Below are 19,757 nucleotides of genomic sequence, written 5' to 3' on the forward strand. Positions count from 1 at the left end.
CTCACCTTTAGTAACTCGTTCTGTTCCTGGGTCACATTTTCCAATAGTTTTATATCTTGTAAAAGCTGATTTGTCCGCTGAAACACAGGCAGAGGTTTCATTCCTGTCTGGGGTAACCTCAGTTCCACTTGATAAGACATTATTTCAGCAATGGTTTTCTTCATAGGATGTATATGTTCAAGTACGACCTTAATTAGATCAGAAAGCATGGTTCATAAATGAAAAAAAATGGCCACTGCTAAATCTAATTATTCAAAATTATAATACTGTATAGTTGAGTCATCTATAGTTTTGATTTTTAAAGCATTTCCTTAGCTGCAATTGAAAAGGATTACAATATCACTTGTGATCTAGGAGTCCTCAGGAAAGAGTGCCTGGAGCAAGAGTAACCTCCCAGCACTAAATTATGCATTTGGATAACCTTTTCCTTCCTTCTCCTCCTCCCCACTCTGTAGAACTGTTGCTTTGTTTTGTGTAATGTCACCAGCCGTTGAGCTGTGTAAGGGCAGGAACTGCATCTTACCACTTTCGTTATACTTTCGTTATAACCGCACCTAGCACGGGCCTTTCCACGTAATAGACCCTCAAAAACATGCGTATTGAATTGAACAGAACTGTCCTGTCAAACTTTGTAAGTCCCGAAAGTATAACTATTTGCTTTAATGGCATCTGATCTGTAGAAATCTTGATTTACGTAATCAATAAATGAGAAGAGACTATTCACTTTGCTAAATACTTCATATATATCATTTCATTTCATCCCCACAATGACCCTGGGAGATAGGTATCAGAACTTCCATTTCACAGGTAGGGAAACTGGGTTCATAGAAGCTTGAAGACCAAGGTGAGGTCAGGCTGTAAGAAGCAGGGCTGGGATTACAACCCAAGCTGCCTGATCCCACAGTACGTGCTCCTAACCGCTAGGCTGAGGTGGAATCAATATCTGTGTGCTATTTAGTATGTCCCAGTTCCTGGGCTTGGGGCCCTCAAAGTATTGATTGGAATTATCCAATGTAATCACTGCAATACCAATGTGCAGATATGAGAGAATCCAAGAAATGTTAACTAATTGCTCAAAGTCACAGAGGCAGCAAGCAGAGCAGCTGGGGCTGGAACCCAGTTCTTCGGACTTAAAGGCTCAAGCTCTTGGACTATTATATTAAACAATTAGGTTTGACTTGAAGGCAAAACTTCCAAACTTTGACATTTTTGGAAGAAATTAAATGAAAAAATAACCTGTTTTCCTGAAATAATTTTTCCTGACATTAAAGGAAAAATTATCTTTATACAGATAGTGCTCTATGATTTAAAACATGATATTTATAGTCAGTCATATCTCTTTCCCAACTTTATCTAGCAAGACGAAATACTTTTTATTACATATTATTACATATCTAAAAATAAACATTATGAGAACATATCTTAAATAATAATCCATGCTTACCTCCCCATGTTTAAGATGTTCTTCAGGTGAAAAATCAAATATTTCTTTTGATAATAGGATGGTTTTGATTTTTGAAACTCTTTTCTCCATTGATTTTACTTCAGTTTCAATAGCAACCACATCCTAGAATTTCAGAAACAAAAACATTCATGTAGTATATGTTGTATGTTAATAATCTGTAAAACACAATGTATTGCCATCATTCTATTTTCATATTTAACCAAAATGTTTCCCACCTATACCTCTTAAAAACTAACCAAGTGCTATACAGATAATATCAACTGCTTTCAACAAAAATTGTTATTCTGTTAACAGCACACCACACTACAAAGCATTGCTTACACTTTGTTTAAAGACCCGCATACGGCCAGTTTTCAATTACTTATAGTATGAGACCAAAGTATAGATGCTCCTCGACTTACGATGAGGTTACATCCAGATAAACCCATTGTAAGTGGAAAATATCGTTAAGTCGAAAATGCATTTCCTACACCTAACATACCCAACACCATAGCTTAGCCCAGCCCACCTTAAATGTGTTCAGAAGACTTACATTAGCCTACAGTTGGGCAAAAGCATCTTACACAATGAATACACTGTAGGGTATTGGTTGTTTACCCTGTGATTGCGTGGCTGACTGGGAGCTGGGGCTCGCTGCCACCGCCCCGCATCACAAGAGAGTATCTATTGCATGGTGCTAGTTGGGAAAAGATCAAAACTCAAAATCCGAAATACGGTTTCTGCTGAATGCATATTGCTTTTGCACCATCGTCAAGTCAAAAAATCTTAAGTCAAACCATCATAAGTTGGGGACCATCTGTAGTATACACTGGAATTAATTTTTAAGCAAATTCTCAATTATCTACAAACTCTTTAGATTTATCTTTGGAATGTGTTTAAACACTTGAATACAAGTGGGTCTAACATTTAAAAAATTCCCACCACTTTAAGTAAAATGATAAAGTCGTCCTTGGGAAATGCACACACAAAGAGCTGGAAAATAGACAGGATTTTCCTTCTAATCCCCTAATGAGCTTGTTGCCATGCAGAGTCACTAAATTACTTTATAACACACCCAGAGTCATTTAAACAATAGATCATTTGTCCAGAGGTTATTATTCTCTTATCAACATCAACCTCTAGAACCTGGCAAGGACCTGAAAGTGAAAATGCTGTAATAAGTGCTATAAAACCTGCTGTAAAGTCCACCCACACTGTAAGAGGATCTTTAGACCTTTACTTTAGAGCTCAAGGCAGATGCATTACAGCAATAAAAAGGTACAGCAAATAATCAAGGAGACAAAAAAACTACATAGAAATAGACAGAGGGTTTCAAGTTACAGCAGTTTGCAGCCATTCAATGCAGGACAAACATAACTTTATAGGCCAGTGAACTGGTAAGTGCAGTAACTTTATAGTGATAACTCCAAATTATGAGGAAAAGTTCAATTATACTGAAATTATTTTCTGCACCTTATATTGGAAAAGGTATATAAAAGTATACAATGTATTTTAGGGTAATTTCCATCAAAAATTGTAGACACATTTAAAAACTTTGGAATAAGCTTCACTAACCAAGAATATGCAACAATTATTCCCTAAAGTTACATACGCGTGGTGTAAGGAATGTAACTGAGAAACGAAGGTAAATAATTAAGACTAACTGTACCTACCTTTGCTATGTGACGCCGTCCTTAAATAAATGCCTCACCCGTTTCAAGCTAAAATAAATACATTTAAAATTCCAGTGGCTGGCATACAGCAGCCCCTCCGTACATATTTACTATCAGTGAATGAAGACTTGGGAGGTTACCTGTTTTAATTCCCTCTTTGCTAATCTGTGCTTTTAAATCAACAATATCTTCTCTGACAGAGAAAACAATGAGCTTCTTTGATCAGGATTCTTCCCTTTAAATAGACCATTCATGGATGGACTGAGCATAGCGATATGATTTTTTTGTTATAGCTGTACTATAGGTTACAAAGTAAAGTAAAATATAATTTAAGAAATAAGAAATAAACGAATGTGTACCAGATCAATGTGTCTTCATATAATTAGGAGTGATTAGCAGTATAACTCGAATTTACCAAATGAAATATAAATTAAAATTAAGAAATCGTATCTTTATAATGCCAACTTACATCAGCCATTCGCTGAATCTGCGGAAGGCTTTGCATGATGTTTTGCTGTAAATCTGCTACTTGATGACTTAACTCTTGTATAGACTGTGCTAAATCATCTGTTTCAAAAATTATTGACAAGTCTTCTAGGTCAGTGAAAACTGAATGCAAAAGATTGTGCTTCTGTTCTGAATCTTCCAAAGCCATCTAGATAATTGGAAACAAGGGGGGAAAGAAAAGGGAAATATCAAGATACTGAAAATTGATTAAAATTTAAATCAGAGAAAATTCTGTAACTATGTATGTATGGTGACAAATGGTAACTAGACTTACTGTGGTGATCATTTCACAATATTTATAAACATCCAATCATTATGTTGTACACGTGAAACTAATAAAATACATGCCAATTACACCTGAATAAAAAATTTTAAATTAGAGAAAATTTAATTTGTCTCAACATTTCAAACTCCTGTTCAATTCCAGTTTTGTAATAATACATTGAACACTCTCTATTGTCAACAGTAGTGGATGACTTCAGAATGTCTCCTGCTTTTGGTGGGCTGCGGTCTGCTCCTCCAGCATCTTTAATGAACCAGGAACACCTGACCTGTAGTCTGTCCCTCTGGAATTTGGAATTGGGGCCAAGAAAGCCACTTGGGCTATTTCCAGTTGGCTAGAATTATAATTTTGGGAAAGTGGGTTTGAGCGAAACAGATGAATGAAGTGGGGATGAGAAATGAAGAGGCAGTCCTGTGGCTAGTCAGCCCAGTGCCAATGTCCTCCTTAGGCCTTACCACCTGGTGCCACTGACTTCCATGAGATGTCACTGCAGTGGGAGTTGACTTGAACAACGTGACACTAAAAGAGCTCTATCTGATAAAACCAAATGAAACTGAAAAACATCTATTTTTAGAATTTCTTAAATATCCCTCTTTATAATTTCTTTCAATAATTATTATGTATTAACTTTCAAACTTAAGGTTTCAAAAAATTACAGTCACCTATTGGAAATGTTCAGCCTGCTAGTATAGTCTTCAGGTAATTCCATAAAAAATAACTGTTATGAGAAAGAACATTTACTTATGCAAGTAGAATTCTAGTCATAATTTTCTAAAATTAATCAGGTTATTCAGAATTTTATAAGGCCTTATTCAAAACAATAGATGGAGAAAACTTTAAGAAAAATGAAACTTAAAACCAATACTTTTTTTTTTAACCAATAATACTATTTACAATAGCATACTATGTACAATAGCATCAAAAAACACAAAATACTCAGGTATGAATTTAACAATTCATATGCAAGACCTGTACACTAAAGACTACAAAATACTGCTGAAATTTTAAAAAGACCAAAATAAATAGAGGTATGGCATGTTGCTGGATTTCAATAGTCAATGTGGTTAAAATGTCAATTCTCGCCAAATTGATCTACAGAACTGATGCAGTGACACTCAAAATTCCAACAGATCTCCATATAGATATTGTCAACCTGATTCTAAGATTTACATAAAAATACAAAAGACCCAGGTCAGCCAAAAACAAATCTGAAAAAGAAGAACCAAGTTGTAGAATTTATGCTACCTGATTTAAAGACTTACTACAAAGCTACAGTAAACAAGACTGTATCATACTGGTGAAAGAATAGACAAACAGATCAATAGAACAGTAAAGAGAGTTCAGAAATAGACCTACATTTATTGATTTAAACAAGGCACCAAAGTAATTCAATGGTGAGTCTTTACAACAAATGGTGCAACAATAATTGGATATCCCCATAGAAAAAAAATAAACCTTGATTCTTGCTTCAGATCAACTACAAAAATTAACTTCCTTGAATGAATCATAGACCTAAAAGTAAGAATTAAAAGTATAAAATTTCTAAAAGAAAAGATACGAATAAATCCTCGTGACTTTGGGTTAGATAAGGCTTTCTTAGATACAACACAAAAGAATAATCCATAAAAAAAATTGATAAATTGCACTTCATCAAATTGATAACATTTTCTCTCTGAAAGACAATATTGAGAGAATTGAAAAGGCAAGCCACAGACTGGGAGAAAACATTTGTAAATCACTTATCTAATAAAGAACTCTTTTTTAGGATATTTTATAAATAACTCTTATAATTCAATGATAATAAAAAGGCAAACCAATTAAAAAATGAGCAATAAAAAATTGAAATGACACTTCAAAAAGGAAGTGTACAAATGACAAACACATGAATAAATGCTCAAACAAGTAAATCATTAGTCATTACAGAAATTGCATTTAAACCACAATGAGATACCACTACGTCACTAGAATGGTTAAAATTTAAAAGACAGGTAATATCAAGTGCAAGCCAGAATATGGAGCAATTAGAACTCACATTGCCAGTAGAAATGAAAAACGGTACAGCCATTTTTGGAAAATGATTTGGCAGTTTCTTACTATATTTCGTTAAATACCATAAAACCCAGTAATTGTACTCCTTGGTATTTACCAATGACATGAAACCATATATCCACACAAAGATCTGCAGATGAATGTTCACAGCAGCCTTGCTTATAATGGCCTGTGGTAGGCAGCTTTTAAGTTGGCCCCCAGCGATCCTCACCTCCTGGTATTCATGCCCTTATCTCATTCATCTCCCTTAAACATAGGCTGGGCTCACTCATTTACTTCTAATAAAATATGGCAGAAGCAATGCGGTGTCACTGCCAGGATTAGATTATAAAAATACTGTTTCTGTCTTGGGAGCTCTCGCTCACACTCCTTTAGATTGTTATGGAGGCCAGCCAGCGGCCATGTGCCATGAGGCAGTCTTGTGGAGAGGCCCACATGTCTGTGTATGCAAGTGGATCTTCTGGGGCCTGCCAGCAGCCACCTGAAGGAGTGTGTATGCGTCATACCCTGTCTCCTCCCTCACCCAAGCTGAGCCTTCATGAAGACGAAGACCACAGCCTTGGCCGACACCTTGATGGCATTCTTCTGAGACCTTGAGCCAAAGGCACTCAGCTAAGCCATACCTGGATTCTTGACCTACGTTAACTGAGAGACAATAAATGCTTGTTGTTTGAAGCTGCTAACATCTAGAGTAATATGGTACACAGCAATAGATACTGAATACATAGCCCAAACCTTGAAACAACTCCAATGTCTATTAACCGCTGAAGACATAAACACATTGCATATTTCCATAAATGGAATACTATTCAGCAATCAAAAGAATGTACTATCTATAAATGTAACAACCGGGATGAATCTCAAAAACATTGTGCTAAATAAAAGAAGTTAGGCACAAAAACTACATACTGTATGATTCTATTTACAGGATTATTGTAGAAAAGGCAAACTGATAGTATTAGGCTGGTACAAAAGTAATCGTGATTTAAAAGGTTAAAAATAATTGCAAAAACTGCAATGACGTTTGCACCCACCTAATAATAGAAAGCGTTGAGTAAGTGGTTTCGGTAGGGCTGAAGATAGGTGAAAGGGGACTCACTGCAAAGGAGCATGAGGAAACTTTTTGGGTGATGGAAATGTTGTTTATATTGATGGTGGGGGTGGTGGGGATGGTAGGGATGGCGGGAGGTGGGGGTGGTGGTGGTGGTTACACAACTGTATACTTTTATTAAAACTCATCTAGCTGTACACTTAAAATAGATATATTTTACTACATGTATATTATACCTCAGTGAAGCTGATTAAAAAAAATAAGTTGTTTTCCTATTTTTACAATGACAATTTACGTTTCAGTGATTCTTAATTACAACAGCAGTCTTTCTTTATAAACAGCACCTTTAGGTTATAAAAATCTATTTTAACAAATACAATCTAGATAGAAGGTTATAGTGCAATTAAAACAGATTTTTAAAGCTTAGTTGAGTTTTGATACCTAAGAGTCATTGTAAAAACCAATGCCTGGTGACGCTAGAAAAATGGAAAAGGGTAGGACATTTTTCAAAATAGGGACAACTAAAAGTAGGACAACTATTTTCAAAATAGGGATACAATCGGTATTTACTTATGACTAGTTATTTGAGACTTCCTTCCCATTGGGGGAATTTATTAGGGCACGTGCTGTGGGAAATCAGCCTGCGTCTGCCCTTGTCCCTACTTCCTCTAGCTCCTAAACTCAAGTTCTACTAAGCTCTACTCATAAAGGCCAGCAAATTAGGATGCCCTGAACAGCTTGAAAGATGCTTTCACACTTTTACATTTGTCAGCAGAAGGTAGCAAAGTCCAGTTGCTTTTGCCTTAGTTCACTTTTGTACAGCTTTGGAAAAAAAAGCATCATTTCTCGCTTTTCTCTTTGCAAACTCCTTGAAAATGGTGAAAAATACAGGCAATTTAAAATAAAGGGGGATGTGGAAAGTGAACCCAAGACGTGGGGCCAGAAATCACAGGCAAGGGGGACAAAAATGGGTGAAAATGCAACATCTTTACTATTGTTACCACAGGAAAACAATATGCCAACAAGTCTCAAACATCAGGGAGGCATGACGTCACTTGTTCACTTAGGAACCCTGTTATTCTAAAGGTATAAAAAGGAATTGCATCAACTTTGAGGTCTGATTACTCTAAAAACTGTTATTGAACAAACCTTTTCCTAAGGGATTCTTTCTCGTGGCTGAACAGTATGATGGAAGGGAAATATGCCTTCACAATCAAACTTAAGCCAATACTTGGCATCTGGGAGATCTCTTGCAGTCATGGCCCCGAGCAGGAAAAGACTTTCGTTTGTTTCGTCTTTGTAAGCTAGCATGGAGACACAGGGCACCTGCAGAGTACCAGGAAGGGCAGGAAATTTGGAACCATGGCATGTTAGACCTGGAAGGAACCATGGATTTGTTTTCTAATTACCACAAATTTAGCCGTGTAAAACAAAAGAAATTCATTATCTTGTATGTTCCATGGCTCAGGAGTTCAGGTACAGATTAGGTAGATCCTCTGCTCAGGACGTTATGAGGCTGCAATCAAGTTGCCTGGTGCACAGGTCTCTCTTCCAAGTTCATTCAGGTTGTTGGCCGGATTCAGTTGTAGGACTGAGATCCCAGGTTTCTTGCTGGCTGTTGACTGGGCCTCACTCTTGGCATCTAGAGGCCACGCTGGGATCCTAGTCCCATGGCCCTTTCGTAATATAAAAAGGCGGCGTACTTCTTCAAGCCAGCAGGAGACTTTCTCCAGTGTTACCACGGAGCCTTCTAATCATACAACCATGATTAATCATGTATTTTGGGAGTGACTATCCCATTACCTTAGCCATATAATAATGTAACCTAATCAACGGAGTGACTGTGTCATCACATACGTATATTCCTGCTCCCATGCAAGGAGAGGGGATTATACAGCTCATACACATCAAGGGACAAGAACACTGGGAGCCGTCTTAGAATTCTGCCTACTGAAACCATCAATACCATTCAGTGCAACATTCTTACTTCACAGATGGGGGAAACCGAGGCTCATGGAGGATACCCAGAAAGTCATGTAGTACTTATTAGGACCGAAAGAATAAGATCCTGGTCTCCAAAGACCCTGGCTAGAGCCTGCCACTCTTCCAAGCTTCCTTTTGCCATTTAGCATGGCTGAAGATGAGGTGGTTTTTTTGGGGGAAAAAAGAAGCGGGCAGGGGAAGCACCGTGATGGTTAGCTAAGCCACTGATTGTTCTGTAGATTTATGACACCCAGGAAACACTGAAAGAATATTTACCTGGAGGACGCTAGCACGGTGACTCAGTGTCTTTGAAGAGTCAGAGTCGGCAGCATTAGCCAGCAAACGACTGGTGTTTTCTATCCAAGCCTCAGTACTCTTCAGAAGATCATGATATTCCTCCATCTTAATTGTGGCCTGTGAAAGAGAGGCAGTACCAAACTCAGTCTGATTGATGTCTGCTACGTGAGTTGAATGATTCTCTAATGAAGAATTCACTGTGGTTAGTCAGGGGAATGCCAGGCCTCGCAGGGCTCCCTCCCTCAATGCTGGGGTCACTTGCTTACCCCCTCCAGTTCTGATCCTTCCAACTTTTAAGACTAGTCCTGACCACAGCTGGAAAGGGCTTTAAGAAGTTCTACCCCAAAACTACGGGCCTCAGCAAGGTTCTAAGTTAGCCTTGCAACTAGTCTGGTTCCCATTTTATGCTTCATTCTGAAAACTGGGTTTATCTTTTGTCCTCCTGTACAGGGCCTAGTCCTGTAATATCCCAGTTCCTCTGAGACGAGGACCCTACCCCATTCTTGTTAAATCACACGTACCACTTATCTACCACAACCGCTACTTGGAAGGGAAAGAGAGGTGTCTTGTTCTGAATGACATTCTTATTGCTGGTTCCCTCCTTGGACTGCTGCGATTGCCTTCTGGAAATGGCCTGCTGTCATCTGACTTTTGGATACCTGCTTGCGCCTGTCCCAAGTCATCTTCCTGAAGACTCTCCTGCCTGTGCCAGTAGGGAAATCTGTCCCCTCGGTGCCCACCGGAACCTATGGTGTAACTCTAGCTTCAAGTACTAATACTGGCAATTTGAGGGACACTGGTTGCCTTTGAACATAGATTTTTATTTTGTGTTACACCCATCTCAATGCCACCACAGGCTATGTGTAGATATCATGTGTTACCATCACACCTTATTTAACTGTGAGGTTCTAGATTCTGCTCTCTGTGACACTTGCTGATACTGCTGGAAAGGAACCATCAAGTTATCCATCCATTCTTGAGCCTGTCCTGGATCCTGTTCAACAATGTCCTGAACTTCAGAATCCAGCTCATTCAGCTTGGAATGCCAGAGATCTAGCTCATCCCACATTTTCTGGAGAAGGAAATCATAAGTCAATGTGAATGCCAACATCATGGTTTATTGGATTAATTCCTAGTTTTCACACGGTATTTGCACTTATAAATGCGACCCAAACAACATCATAGGTATTTACTCACTTAGGCCCAGGAACCACTGTGACCTAAACTGAAGAACATTTTTTCCTGAGGTTTCTGAACTCTAACATATTCATTTCATTACAAATTAGCTGTAAGGGAACACAATGATGTGGACATTTCCAGAGATGAATGACATCAAACAAGGTCAATATAACCCTAATCTTTCAAGAGTGATGAGTTAACATGATGTTTATAAAGAGTTTTGGTGGATACTTAAATCTATTTGGACCAGTAAATAGATGTACTTAATCTAGAAGACAATTTTTTATGAAGTGCAAAAATAAAACTAGTAAAAAGAAAATATCTGCAGTGACAGAAAATTCTAGCCACAGGTATCAGCAAATGTTTTGGGCTCAAGAAACCAAAAGGATGGATTCAAACCTGGACTTCTCTGGGCAGAGGACATCTCAAAGGTAAAATATTTAATTCTTACTTAATATTTGCTTAAGAACATAATTTCTAGATTTGGGAAAAGCTGACTGGTTAAATTAGGTTCCTCTACTTACTAAGAGTCCAAGATTTTGTCCCTTGGTGAGCCCTGTTCTGACCTATTTTTAAAAGTCTCAATTCATATTAGAACATTTCCTTAACATGTAGAGGAGGATAAGAATGCTGTCCCTATGCAGGACTTTACTTGGGAGCTAAGAGCCGGAATATTATGTTTATGTACAGTTTTACCTAAGACTTGATTTCCTAACACGTTTCACAAGGAAAATGAAACTGGAATTTCTATTTTCCTGTTTCCCCTTGCAGGCTAAACAAAAGTTGCTAATATTATTCAAATCCTATTTTATAAATTGTTATTTTATTTTTACTTGCCTATCAGAGTATTTTTGTTTTTTTTTTTTTGTTTTTCAATTACAGTGACATACAATCCTACTGAAACTAATTTTTTAATTAGTTTCATAAATGTTCCATATTGTATTCCTCCATACTATTTCGCTTTAGAAAACCAAAGACACTAAGAAATGCTCCAACAAAAAACATGTTAGCTTTTGTTTTCTATATTTCTATATTTGTAATATTTTTATATCAGTCTTCCCAAGATAAGATCCTTCCTCTTCTTTCCTTGTGAAAAGGCTAGTTCACCATTATAGGCTGTCAGGAGTTTGGGCATATTCCCATCATGGAAAAACTGAGACCAATTCTTAAGTGCCACCTTCTCCACCCCGCCTGCGGGTGACACTCTCCGTAAGGGTTGTCCTGTGGGTGTAGATTAGGGCCTCTGTAGAGATTAATACAAAGCACGCATTCTGTGATGACTGATAGACAAGCAGAATATCAAATGCTGAAGAAAGTTAAAGGAGGACGTTACCTTTTGAATTTCTTGCGCTTTCTCAATATTCTTGCTTTTCTGCTGCAACATCTTCTCAACATTATGAAGCCCATTGTTAATTTCACCTATTTTTCTCCTCATTGCATACGATGGTGAACTTTTCAAGACTTCATTACTAATCTGTTACAGTAGGATAAAGATACATTTAGTTTAGAGATGTTTTCTGTACTCTGTTCACAGGTTCAAACAATAAAAAGGGGTAGTCATACCGCTACGTGCTTTTATGTATAAAAAAATCTTTTGAATTCCGGGAAAAATTCCAAACCATACTGGCTAGTCAGCTAACGACAGGGTAGATTTGCACACTAGGAAATGGCAGTTGTGCTGACCTGATCTTTTAAATCCTATCTTAAAAAAGAAAACCAACAAACAAAGTTTTGTTGAATGTAATCCACAGTATGAATCACACATATGTGCTTTCTTGGGCAAAACTACTGAGTGGACTGCTTGTAACATACCCCAATGAAAGATATGAAAGAATTCCTGGGAGACAAATTATTTATCATACAGTCTCTCCATTTTATAAGAAAATCCTCTGCACAGAACTGTTAAAAAACAAGAACAAAAAAACTTATTCTCAAGCCAACTTTTAAAAAAATGTAATTCTCACCTTAATACCCATTTGGGTGAAATGACCTTCTAAAATTAGCTATCTCTTGAGGATGCACAAAGCTTAGTTTTCTTTGTGTGCATGTTTCTGGTGTATGTTTTCATAGCAATCAGAAATCTAGCTGCTGAACAGTGTAATTTTTTTTATCTGAATGATGTTCTTAAGAAAATAACTTGGACTGGGAAAGATAAAAACTGAATGTTGAATGTGTCATTTTTCAAATACCTGATTAGTTTGTGTTCTTGTTTTTTTGGCTATGTTGATAAGGCTTTCTTCAAGTAGCCACTAAATAACCAAATAACACTTCCTGCTTTTGTATAATCCTTTAACTCTTTTAAAAACCACTATACCTGCATAATCATTGAGACTAGAACATTCCAATGCAGATGGTATACAAATGCAGAAACTAAACACAGGCTAAATGACTTGCTTAAGGTTACATATCCAGGTAGAGGATATGTCCCCAGAAGCCCCAAGTGGTCAGACTCCAGAGTCCCAGGCTCTTTTCACTATATCAAACAGTAGATACATTTATAAAATTTTTTTTTTTTTATTTCACAGACCATACCGAGAATTTTAGAAAATAAAAAAAATCTTGTATTGGGCTTTTTATTGCTGTATAACTTTTTATTGCTATGTAACAGATTACCATAAAATGAAGTTTTCTGGTCTTTTGGGCAGTTATTCTCTTGGCAGAAATGCACATCATTTAGGAACATTAGGAGAGATCGTGATTTAGGAAAAGTTAGCTGCCCTCTGAATTATACAGAATGGTACTGTGTCTGTTGCCTGAATCTTTTAAATATGTCACACAATAAAATCAGTTGCTGTTTGTTACAAATATATGTTACAGTTGAAAATTTCAACCTAAAATTTAAGACAGATTTTGATTATGAATTCACTTTGTTAGGTATTTTAACATGAAGTATTATTCACTAGAACAAATTTAGTTTCTCTGAAAACATTTAGTATTCTCTTAAAATAAAACCAATAGTACACGAGTCTTGAGAAAGTACCTGGTAACAGACTTTCTTGTGTGTTAAATCAACAAGATTTCGTAGAAATATATATTAGTTTACATGTTTTTAACATATGTGAGATTTTCCTAAGAAATCTCTCACAGAAGTTAACTAAGTTTGAAATCTTTTTGTGTGTGTGTGTGCATTTAATATCTATTTTATGTACTAGGTTAGAGGTATTCCAGGCTTTAAAAACCAATACAAAAATAATTTTGTGGACGCTGGACCGAACAGAATTTTGTTCTGTTGGAACTGGGATGTATTTTTGCAATTCAATAAAATCGTCTTGCTAAACTCCTGTCTCCAGTATGAAACATTTCCCACTCTTTCTTTCAACCTGGACTTCCTGGTATAAAGACTTGCCCAGGTATGATTTGTAAGAATTGTGTTACCACCATCATTAGAAAGATACTGTGAGTTAAGTATATTTCTAGTGAGCGTGAGATTTGTATTCTTATTGCCCTCGGGTTCTATTTCAAAGTATTCGCAGGGAATATGTTTTAAAGCTAAATATTATTCATGTCCAAAATTTTAAAGCGATTCTCCAGTTAAAAAAAAAAAGCCAAGTAAAAGATAATGTATAACTATTTTTCAATGCAAGAGAAAAGAAACTAAGCATCATGACAACTAAAAATAAACAGATTACATAATTCTATTTTCTATCACTTGTTTAGAGCAATTTCATCTCAGTGTTCAATAAACAAAACTGTCAGCTAAACTCTATAAGAACAGTTACAGTTAAAATCAGGGCAAATGAACATATGATATTAAATGATATTTTCTTCTTAAATTCATTCAACTCTATAAATAATAACACTAGTACAAATATTATTATTACCTTCTCATCTACGTCTTCTAAAACTTTTCTGCATTCTTCCACCTGGGATTCAATCTCTGCGGGAACTATGGTGTACATTTCAGAATACTTGATTCGGAGTTTTTCCATAATATTTTCAAAAGTTAGCTTCCCTTTCTTAAAAATGCTTTGAAGCTCCTAAAAACATCAAGAGAGTTTCAATACTCACAGGGTGGGGGAAAAGCTTAACTCTAAAAATGAAAGCAAGCTTTCCAGCACACCCTTATGATTTAAATGAGCACATTTTGCATGACAAAACCTCACTATTGATACAAGATGATTAAGCCTGAGAGATACTCAGTTTGGTCAGATGATGCTTTCTAATTTGTAAGGATTAAACCTGATATCTCTTCATAGTGTCAAACCATTGTCCTGAAAAGACATTACAACATCTCTTGCTTCTAAAGTACCTCTAGGATTTAACTGTATCTCAGTGGCTGTCTTGATCTAAAAAGCTGCAAGTAGCAAAAAGTTTCAAAGAAGTTTTTTTTTTGTTATTAACTTGTTGCCATTTCTGCTTCTTCCTACATTATCATCACAATGATTCAAGGCCACTAAAAGCCCTATGCTTGAAGCAGAAGTGTCTGCTTTCATGTAATTAGACAGCCCAGTAGAGCTCAACTTCTTTCAAACAGGAGGGTTCCAGTTCCATGCAAAGAATGTGGGTTTCAGGAGATAAAAGAAACCTGAACAAATAGTCCATTGGTTGTGGCCTAGAAACAAAATCTGATCTACGTTCTCCTGCACTAATTATAAAGGAGAAACTCATTTGTTTGGGAAAGTTTCCCAAAGATCAAGTGGAAAAATACTTCTTGACTTTGCTGTGGCTTTTTGGGGGTTTGTTTTGTTTTTACAGTAGCTGTTCAGTAGCATTAACTAATGTTAATGGATGAGTCACCACACTGAAGAATGATTACAATTTTGAATGACTCCATGATGTGTCACTGTTTTGCTTTTCTTAGCCCTCAACAGAGAACAAACCTGGAGAAAGTTAAAGAACAATGCCATTCAGACAAAGGGGGAATTTGAGGTACAGTGTCATCCTGTTTTATCTAGACCGAGTCCGGGAGTACAGGTCTTCATTCAGAGCTACACATATTTGGCTTCCCAAAGAAGACTGCTTCAGTAAGGGAGAGTAAGTTTCCTTTTTCAACACTGGTAACCAAAAACTCTAATTACGTAACAACAGCATGCAACTTTTGAATAAACTTCCCTGTGTCATTTTTGTCTGTTACCATTGTACTGGAATGAGAAGAGATCATGCTGAAAAAATGAGTTCCCAAATGACATAGCCTCTGTAATACTGAAATATTATATTATATTATATTATATTATATTATATTATATTATATTTTATATTATATTATGTGTGTGCGTGTGTGTGTGTGTGTGTGTGTGTGTGTGTGTGTGTGTGTTTCGTCATCACTTGTTCCTAGCACAGCTTCTAAAACTCTTGAAATTTCCTGGATAGGGGTGTGAGGAAGGTCTTTTGTTATTTATAACAAGCATTTTTCAACCTGAGTTTATGCCAAGAAGATGACTCTTGGGGGTAGGGGCTTGATTGCTTCAGGATGGGCGCTGGTTGCCAGAGGAACCAACCACTTGCTTAGAGAGTTGAAACTTGCAGCTCCACTCTCCCAGGTGAGAGGGGCAGGAGGTTGAGTTAATCACTAACGGACAACGATTTAACCACTCATGCCTATGTAATGGAATCTCCATAAAACCCCCTCAACAACGAGGTCTGGAGAGCTTTGGAGTTAGTGAATACAACAGGGTGCTAAGAGCATGGCACACCCAGAGAGGGAGGGCATGGAGTTCTTCACCACTTCCCCCATACTTTCCCTAGTATCTCTTCCATTTGGCTGTTCCTGAGTTGTATCCTTTATGATAAATTGGTAATAGTAAGTAAAGTGCTTTCCTGACTTCTGTGAACCATTCTAGTAAATTTTTGAGCCTGAGGAGGGGGTTGCCAGAACCTGATTTATAGCCTGTCAGTCAGAAGTACCAGAGGCCTGGGACTTGTCATTGGCATCAGAAGTGGGGGCAGTCCTGTGGCACTGATGTTGGCCCTTAACCCTGGTGGGGGTGGAGGGGGGCTAAGAGGGGGTTGTCTGTGCTAACTTCTGGTAGTTAGTGTCATAATTGAATTGAATTTTGGATTTTAGGACACCCTATTGGTGTCTGGAGAGGTGAACAGTAGGTTGGTGTAGGAAACACTTACACACACACACACACACATACATACACATACACACACACACACACACACACACACACACACGGTGTCAGAAATGTTGTAAGTTAAAACAGTTCTACCCTGTCAGAGGTAAAATATTATATCCTACTAAAGTGAGTTATCTAACATGCTACTCAAGAGTGGTCTGAAGCCTTTGTTCACAAAAGGCTTTTAAAATGTGGTTGAAAAAGGGCTGCTTAGTGTAGAATGGCCTCTTAGCCACCTGGTCTCAACCCTGTTCTCTGCTCTCAACCACACCGATCTTCTCCTGTGGCTCTGCCCACATCATGCCATAGGGCCTCCACAAGTGCTTTCCTCTCTCCTGGACCTCTCCTTCCACTCTACTCACTGAGTGACCTTTGCCCTAAGATTCTGGATTCAAGACTGAAGACCTGTATCAGCTACATTCGCTATTATTTCTGACTTACCTCAAATTGTTCTGCCTTTTGTAGGTGGTCTTGTAATTCCATATTTTGGAAAGAAGCTGTGGTCTGTTGAAATAGATTCTTCAAAGTAATTATTTCTTTTGTGAAAGAATGTCTTTCCTGGATTTCATTCTGCATCAGTTCCTTATTTTTTTGAGCTTTCTGAAAAAGCCTAAAATATAGCATCAAAATAAAATTGTTCTTCTGCTCTTCTCTGAAATAGTTTTGTTTTAGCAATTCATATGTCTGCATAGCTCACAAATGATATCTTTTCTGAGAGAAAAGCACCAGTTTCAATGACATATACACTGCATATAGAAGCATATATCAAATTCTACCATCCAATTAAAAACCTCTCCAAAATTTCATCCCCAAATATCGTCTTTTCACACTTTACATAACATTTGCCAACTCTATTCTCTTTTCCTCCATGGAAACTTTGAGTTCCACTGAATGTGACTTAGGTGTGAATGGAGATATGGGTGGGTTCTTGGGGATAGACCACCCCCTTTCTGTCTTAGCTGACTCCATTTATTGTGGATGTAACCACCACGTTAGGAGAGTAGTTTACATGGGTGAAATCTTTCCTGAGAGCTATTTGGTATTTCTAGGTTTAAATTTATTATATCCTTTAACCCAATGATTCTGCTTCTCAGCATCTTTCTCAATGAATTAACCACAGATGCAGATAGAGATGTTGGCCTAAGAATATTCACTGCAGAGTTTTTATAAAATTTTTTTCATATAGTTAAAGGTTCTATATTAGGGGTTGTTCAGTAAGTTATGGTATATCCACATTGTAAAATACTAAACAGCTATGTTTTAAGGAGTACTTAATGAAATAGGAAAATAAACATATGCTCATAAATGATTCAGCAGAATATGAAACAGTATATTTACTTTGTTCACAATTTGCTTAAAAATATAATCATAGTAAAAAAAGATGAGGAAAAAAGTGACTGGCAGTGGTTGTTGTTGAGGGGGTAAAATTAAAGTTGGGTTTTATATTAACCTATAATTTTTTTCACTCTCTAAACTTCCTATAATATGTATGTATTACTAAATTAGAAAAAAGCAAACAGAAAAAGAAACTGAAGTGTATTCCCCTCCACAATACTAAGATGAAGAACATGTGCTTGTTTTAATTACCATTGTTAATCTTTTCATCCCTTTTACAACTATCAGTGTTGACTCAACTCAATTCTGTCATATCATTTGTGATTATTCTATAATATTTCTTTGTTCTTGAAATTCAGTATTTTCTCAATTTTAAACCTGAGTTGTCAAGCACGTTTCCTTAATAGTTTTTCATAAATCTTACTTATCGCATCGTTCTTGCATGGCTGTAATCTCTTGAACTACCGGAACCGTGTCCACAGCCCCTGAGCTTTTGGGAGCATTCTGGATGCTTTTCACACGCTGAAGAAGCAGGGTCAACAGCAGATGCTGCTTCTCCACGTTCTCTTCATAATGGCTTAAACAGACCAGGAGCTCAGAGAGTTCCTCTGTGGTGGCTGCCTCTTTTGTTTTGGAAATTTCAGGGAGTTCTTCTTGAAGATTATCTAAAATAATTGCTTCTCGTTCAATCTAATTCAACGAACAAAAAAAAAGAGAGCTAAAATAAGTAAAATATACTCTTACCATTTCAGGACGGGAAACCTATCTTGGCAACCATAATGTCTGTGTACTAGCTCTTCAAAGAGCTCTTGATGCCATATCCTATTTCAAAGTAATATATGTCTTTTTATATCTGGGAATATTATAACTCCACTATCAGAATCTCCATGATCCCAGCTACGGATCATGAAGATGTGCGATTAAAAGAAAGTATTGTCGCTATGAATTGAAGGAAATGCTGTTGAATATTTTCATAAATAATTTTTTTTCTTCAAATTTCAGTTGCATAAAGCAATTATTTCCCCTGAGATACCCATAAGGTAGGTAGAATGAGCTCCACCAAACTGCATCTACTAAGTCTAAGAGGTTGGGCAACTACTAGATAATTTTTCTGTGAGTCTTTTTTTTCCACATCCGATCCCTATATTCTCAAAAAAGTAAGTCAGTCCAGTATCTCCTCATTACCCCGACAGCTACACCAAAGGGAAAGAAGCCCAAATTACTGAACTAATCATGTATTTATTGACAGTTATGTGCAGAACCCAGAAAAACATTACTTAATACATTACATCACTGAAAACTGGAGTTCTCTCAGCCCTGAACTCAGAATGAAGACATAGAAAATCAGATCCCTTTTCTGCGTCTCCTCAAGCCCTCTGGCCCTCACCTCAGCAGCACAGACCATTTATCACATTCTGCCCCAGAATTGTTAACTCTCCTCTGTGTTCCAATGAGTCAGGCATCTTGCCACTTTGACCTTGCAGAATATCACACCTCTGGTCAACTACATTTATGATATCATGCTAATCAAAATGATGAACAAAAACTTAGATGCCAGAGGGTGGGAAGTAAAACCTAAGAAAATTTAGGAATTCCAGCATCAATTAAGTTTCCAGGGGCCCAATGGTGTGGGGCATGCTAGAACCTCTGTAAGATAAAGATCTGGTTGTTCAATCTTTACCTCTACGGCTAAGAAAGAGGCACAGGCACAGCACTGGATGGGCCTATGGCATTTTCGAGGCAGCATACACTTGGAAATATTGCTCAGATCCATTTGTCAGAACATTGCCAAAGTTGAGGTGGGCCTAGAGGAAAAGAAGCACTGCAGCAGGGTGGGCTCTGGTAGAAGCTGCCCTGCCACTTAGGCTATAAATCCAGTTGAGTCCCAATCTCT

The 19,757-nt window shown here is 37.2% G+C and overlaps 1 protein-coding gene across 1 annotated transcript in view; it reads right to left on the reverse strand.

Annotated features, from left to right (window-relative positions):
* The window catches only part of SYNE2 (spectrin repeat containing nuclear envelope protein 2), a 287,952-nt gene that overhangs the window by 103,940 nt on the left and 164,255 nt on the right, over positions 1–19,757 (reverse strand). Inside the window, exons 52-60 of the mRNA XM_033106953.1 lie at positions 18,288–18,553; positions 16,970–17,138; positions 14,288–14,443; positions 11,800–11,940; positions 10,177–10,359; positions 9,267–9,404; positions 3,587–3,772; positions 1,445–1,567; positions 6–188 (exon numbers count right to left, since the gene is read on the reverse strand). Of these exons, the coding sequence (XP_032962844.1) occupies positions 6–188; positions 1,445–1,567; positions 3,587–3,772; positions 9,267–9,404; positions 10,177–10,359; positions 11,800–11,940; positions 14,288–14,443; positions 16,970–17,138; positions 18,288–18,553 (1,545 nt within the window). The remainder of the gene's footprint in view (positions 1–5; positions 189–1,444; positions 1,568–3,586; positions 3,773–9,266; positions 9,405–10,176; positions 10,360–11,799; positions 11,941–14,287; positions 14,444–16,969; positions 17,139–18,287; positions 18,554–19,757) is intronic.

The sequence above is a fragment of the Rhinolophus ferrumequinum genome, chromosome 6 (assembly GCF_004115265.2).
Source record: "Rhinolophus ferrumequinum isolate MPI-CBG mRhiFer1 chromosome 6, mRhiFer1_v1.p, whole genome shotgun sequence".
NCBI lineage: Eukaryota > Metazoa > Chordata > Mammalia > Chiroptera > Rhinolophidae > Rhinolophus > Rhinolophus ferrumequinum.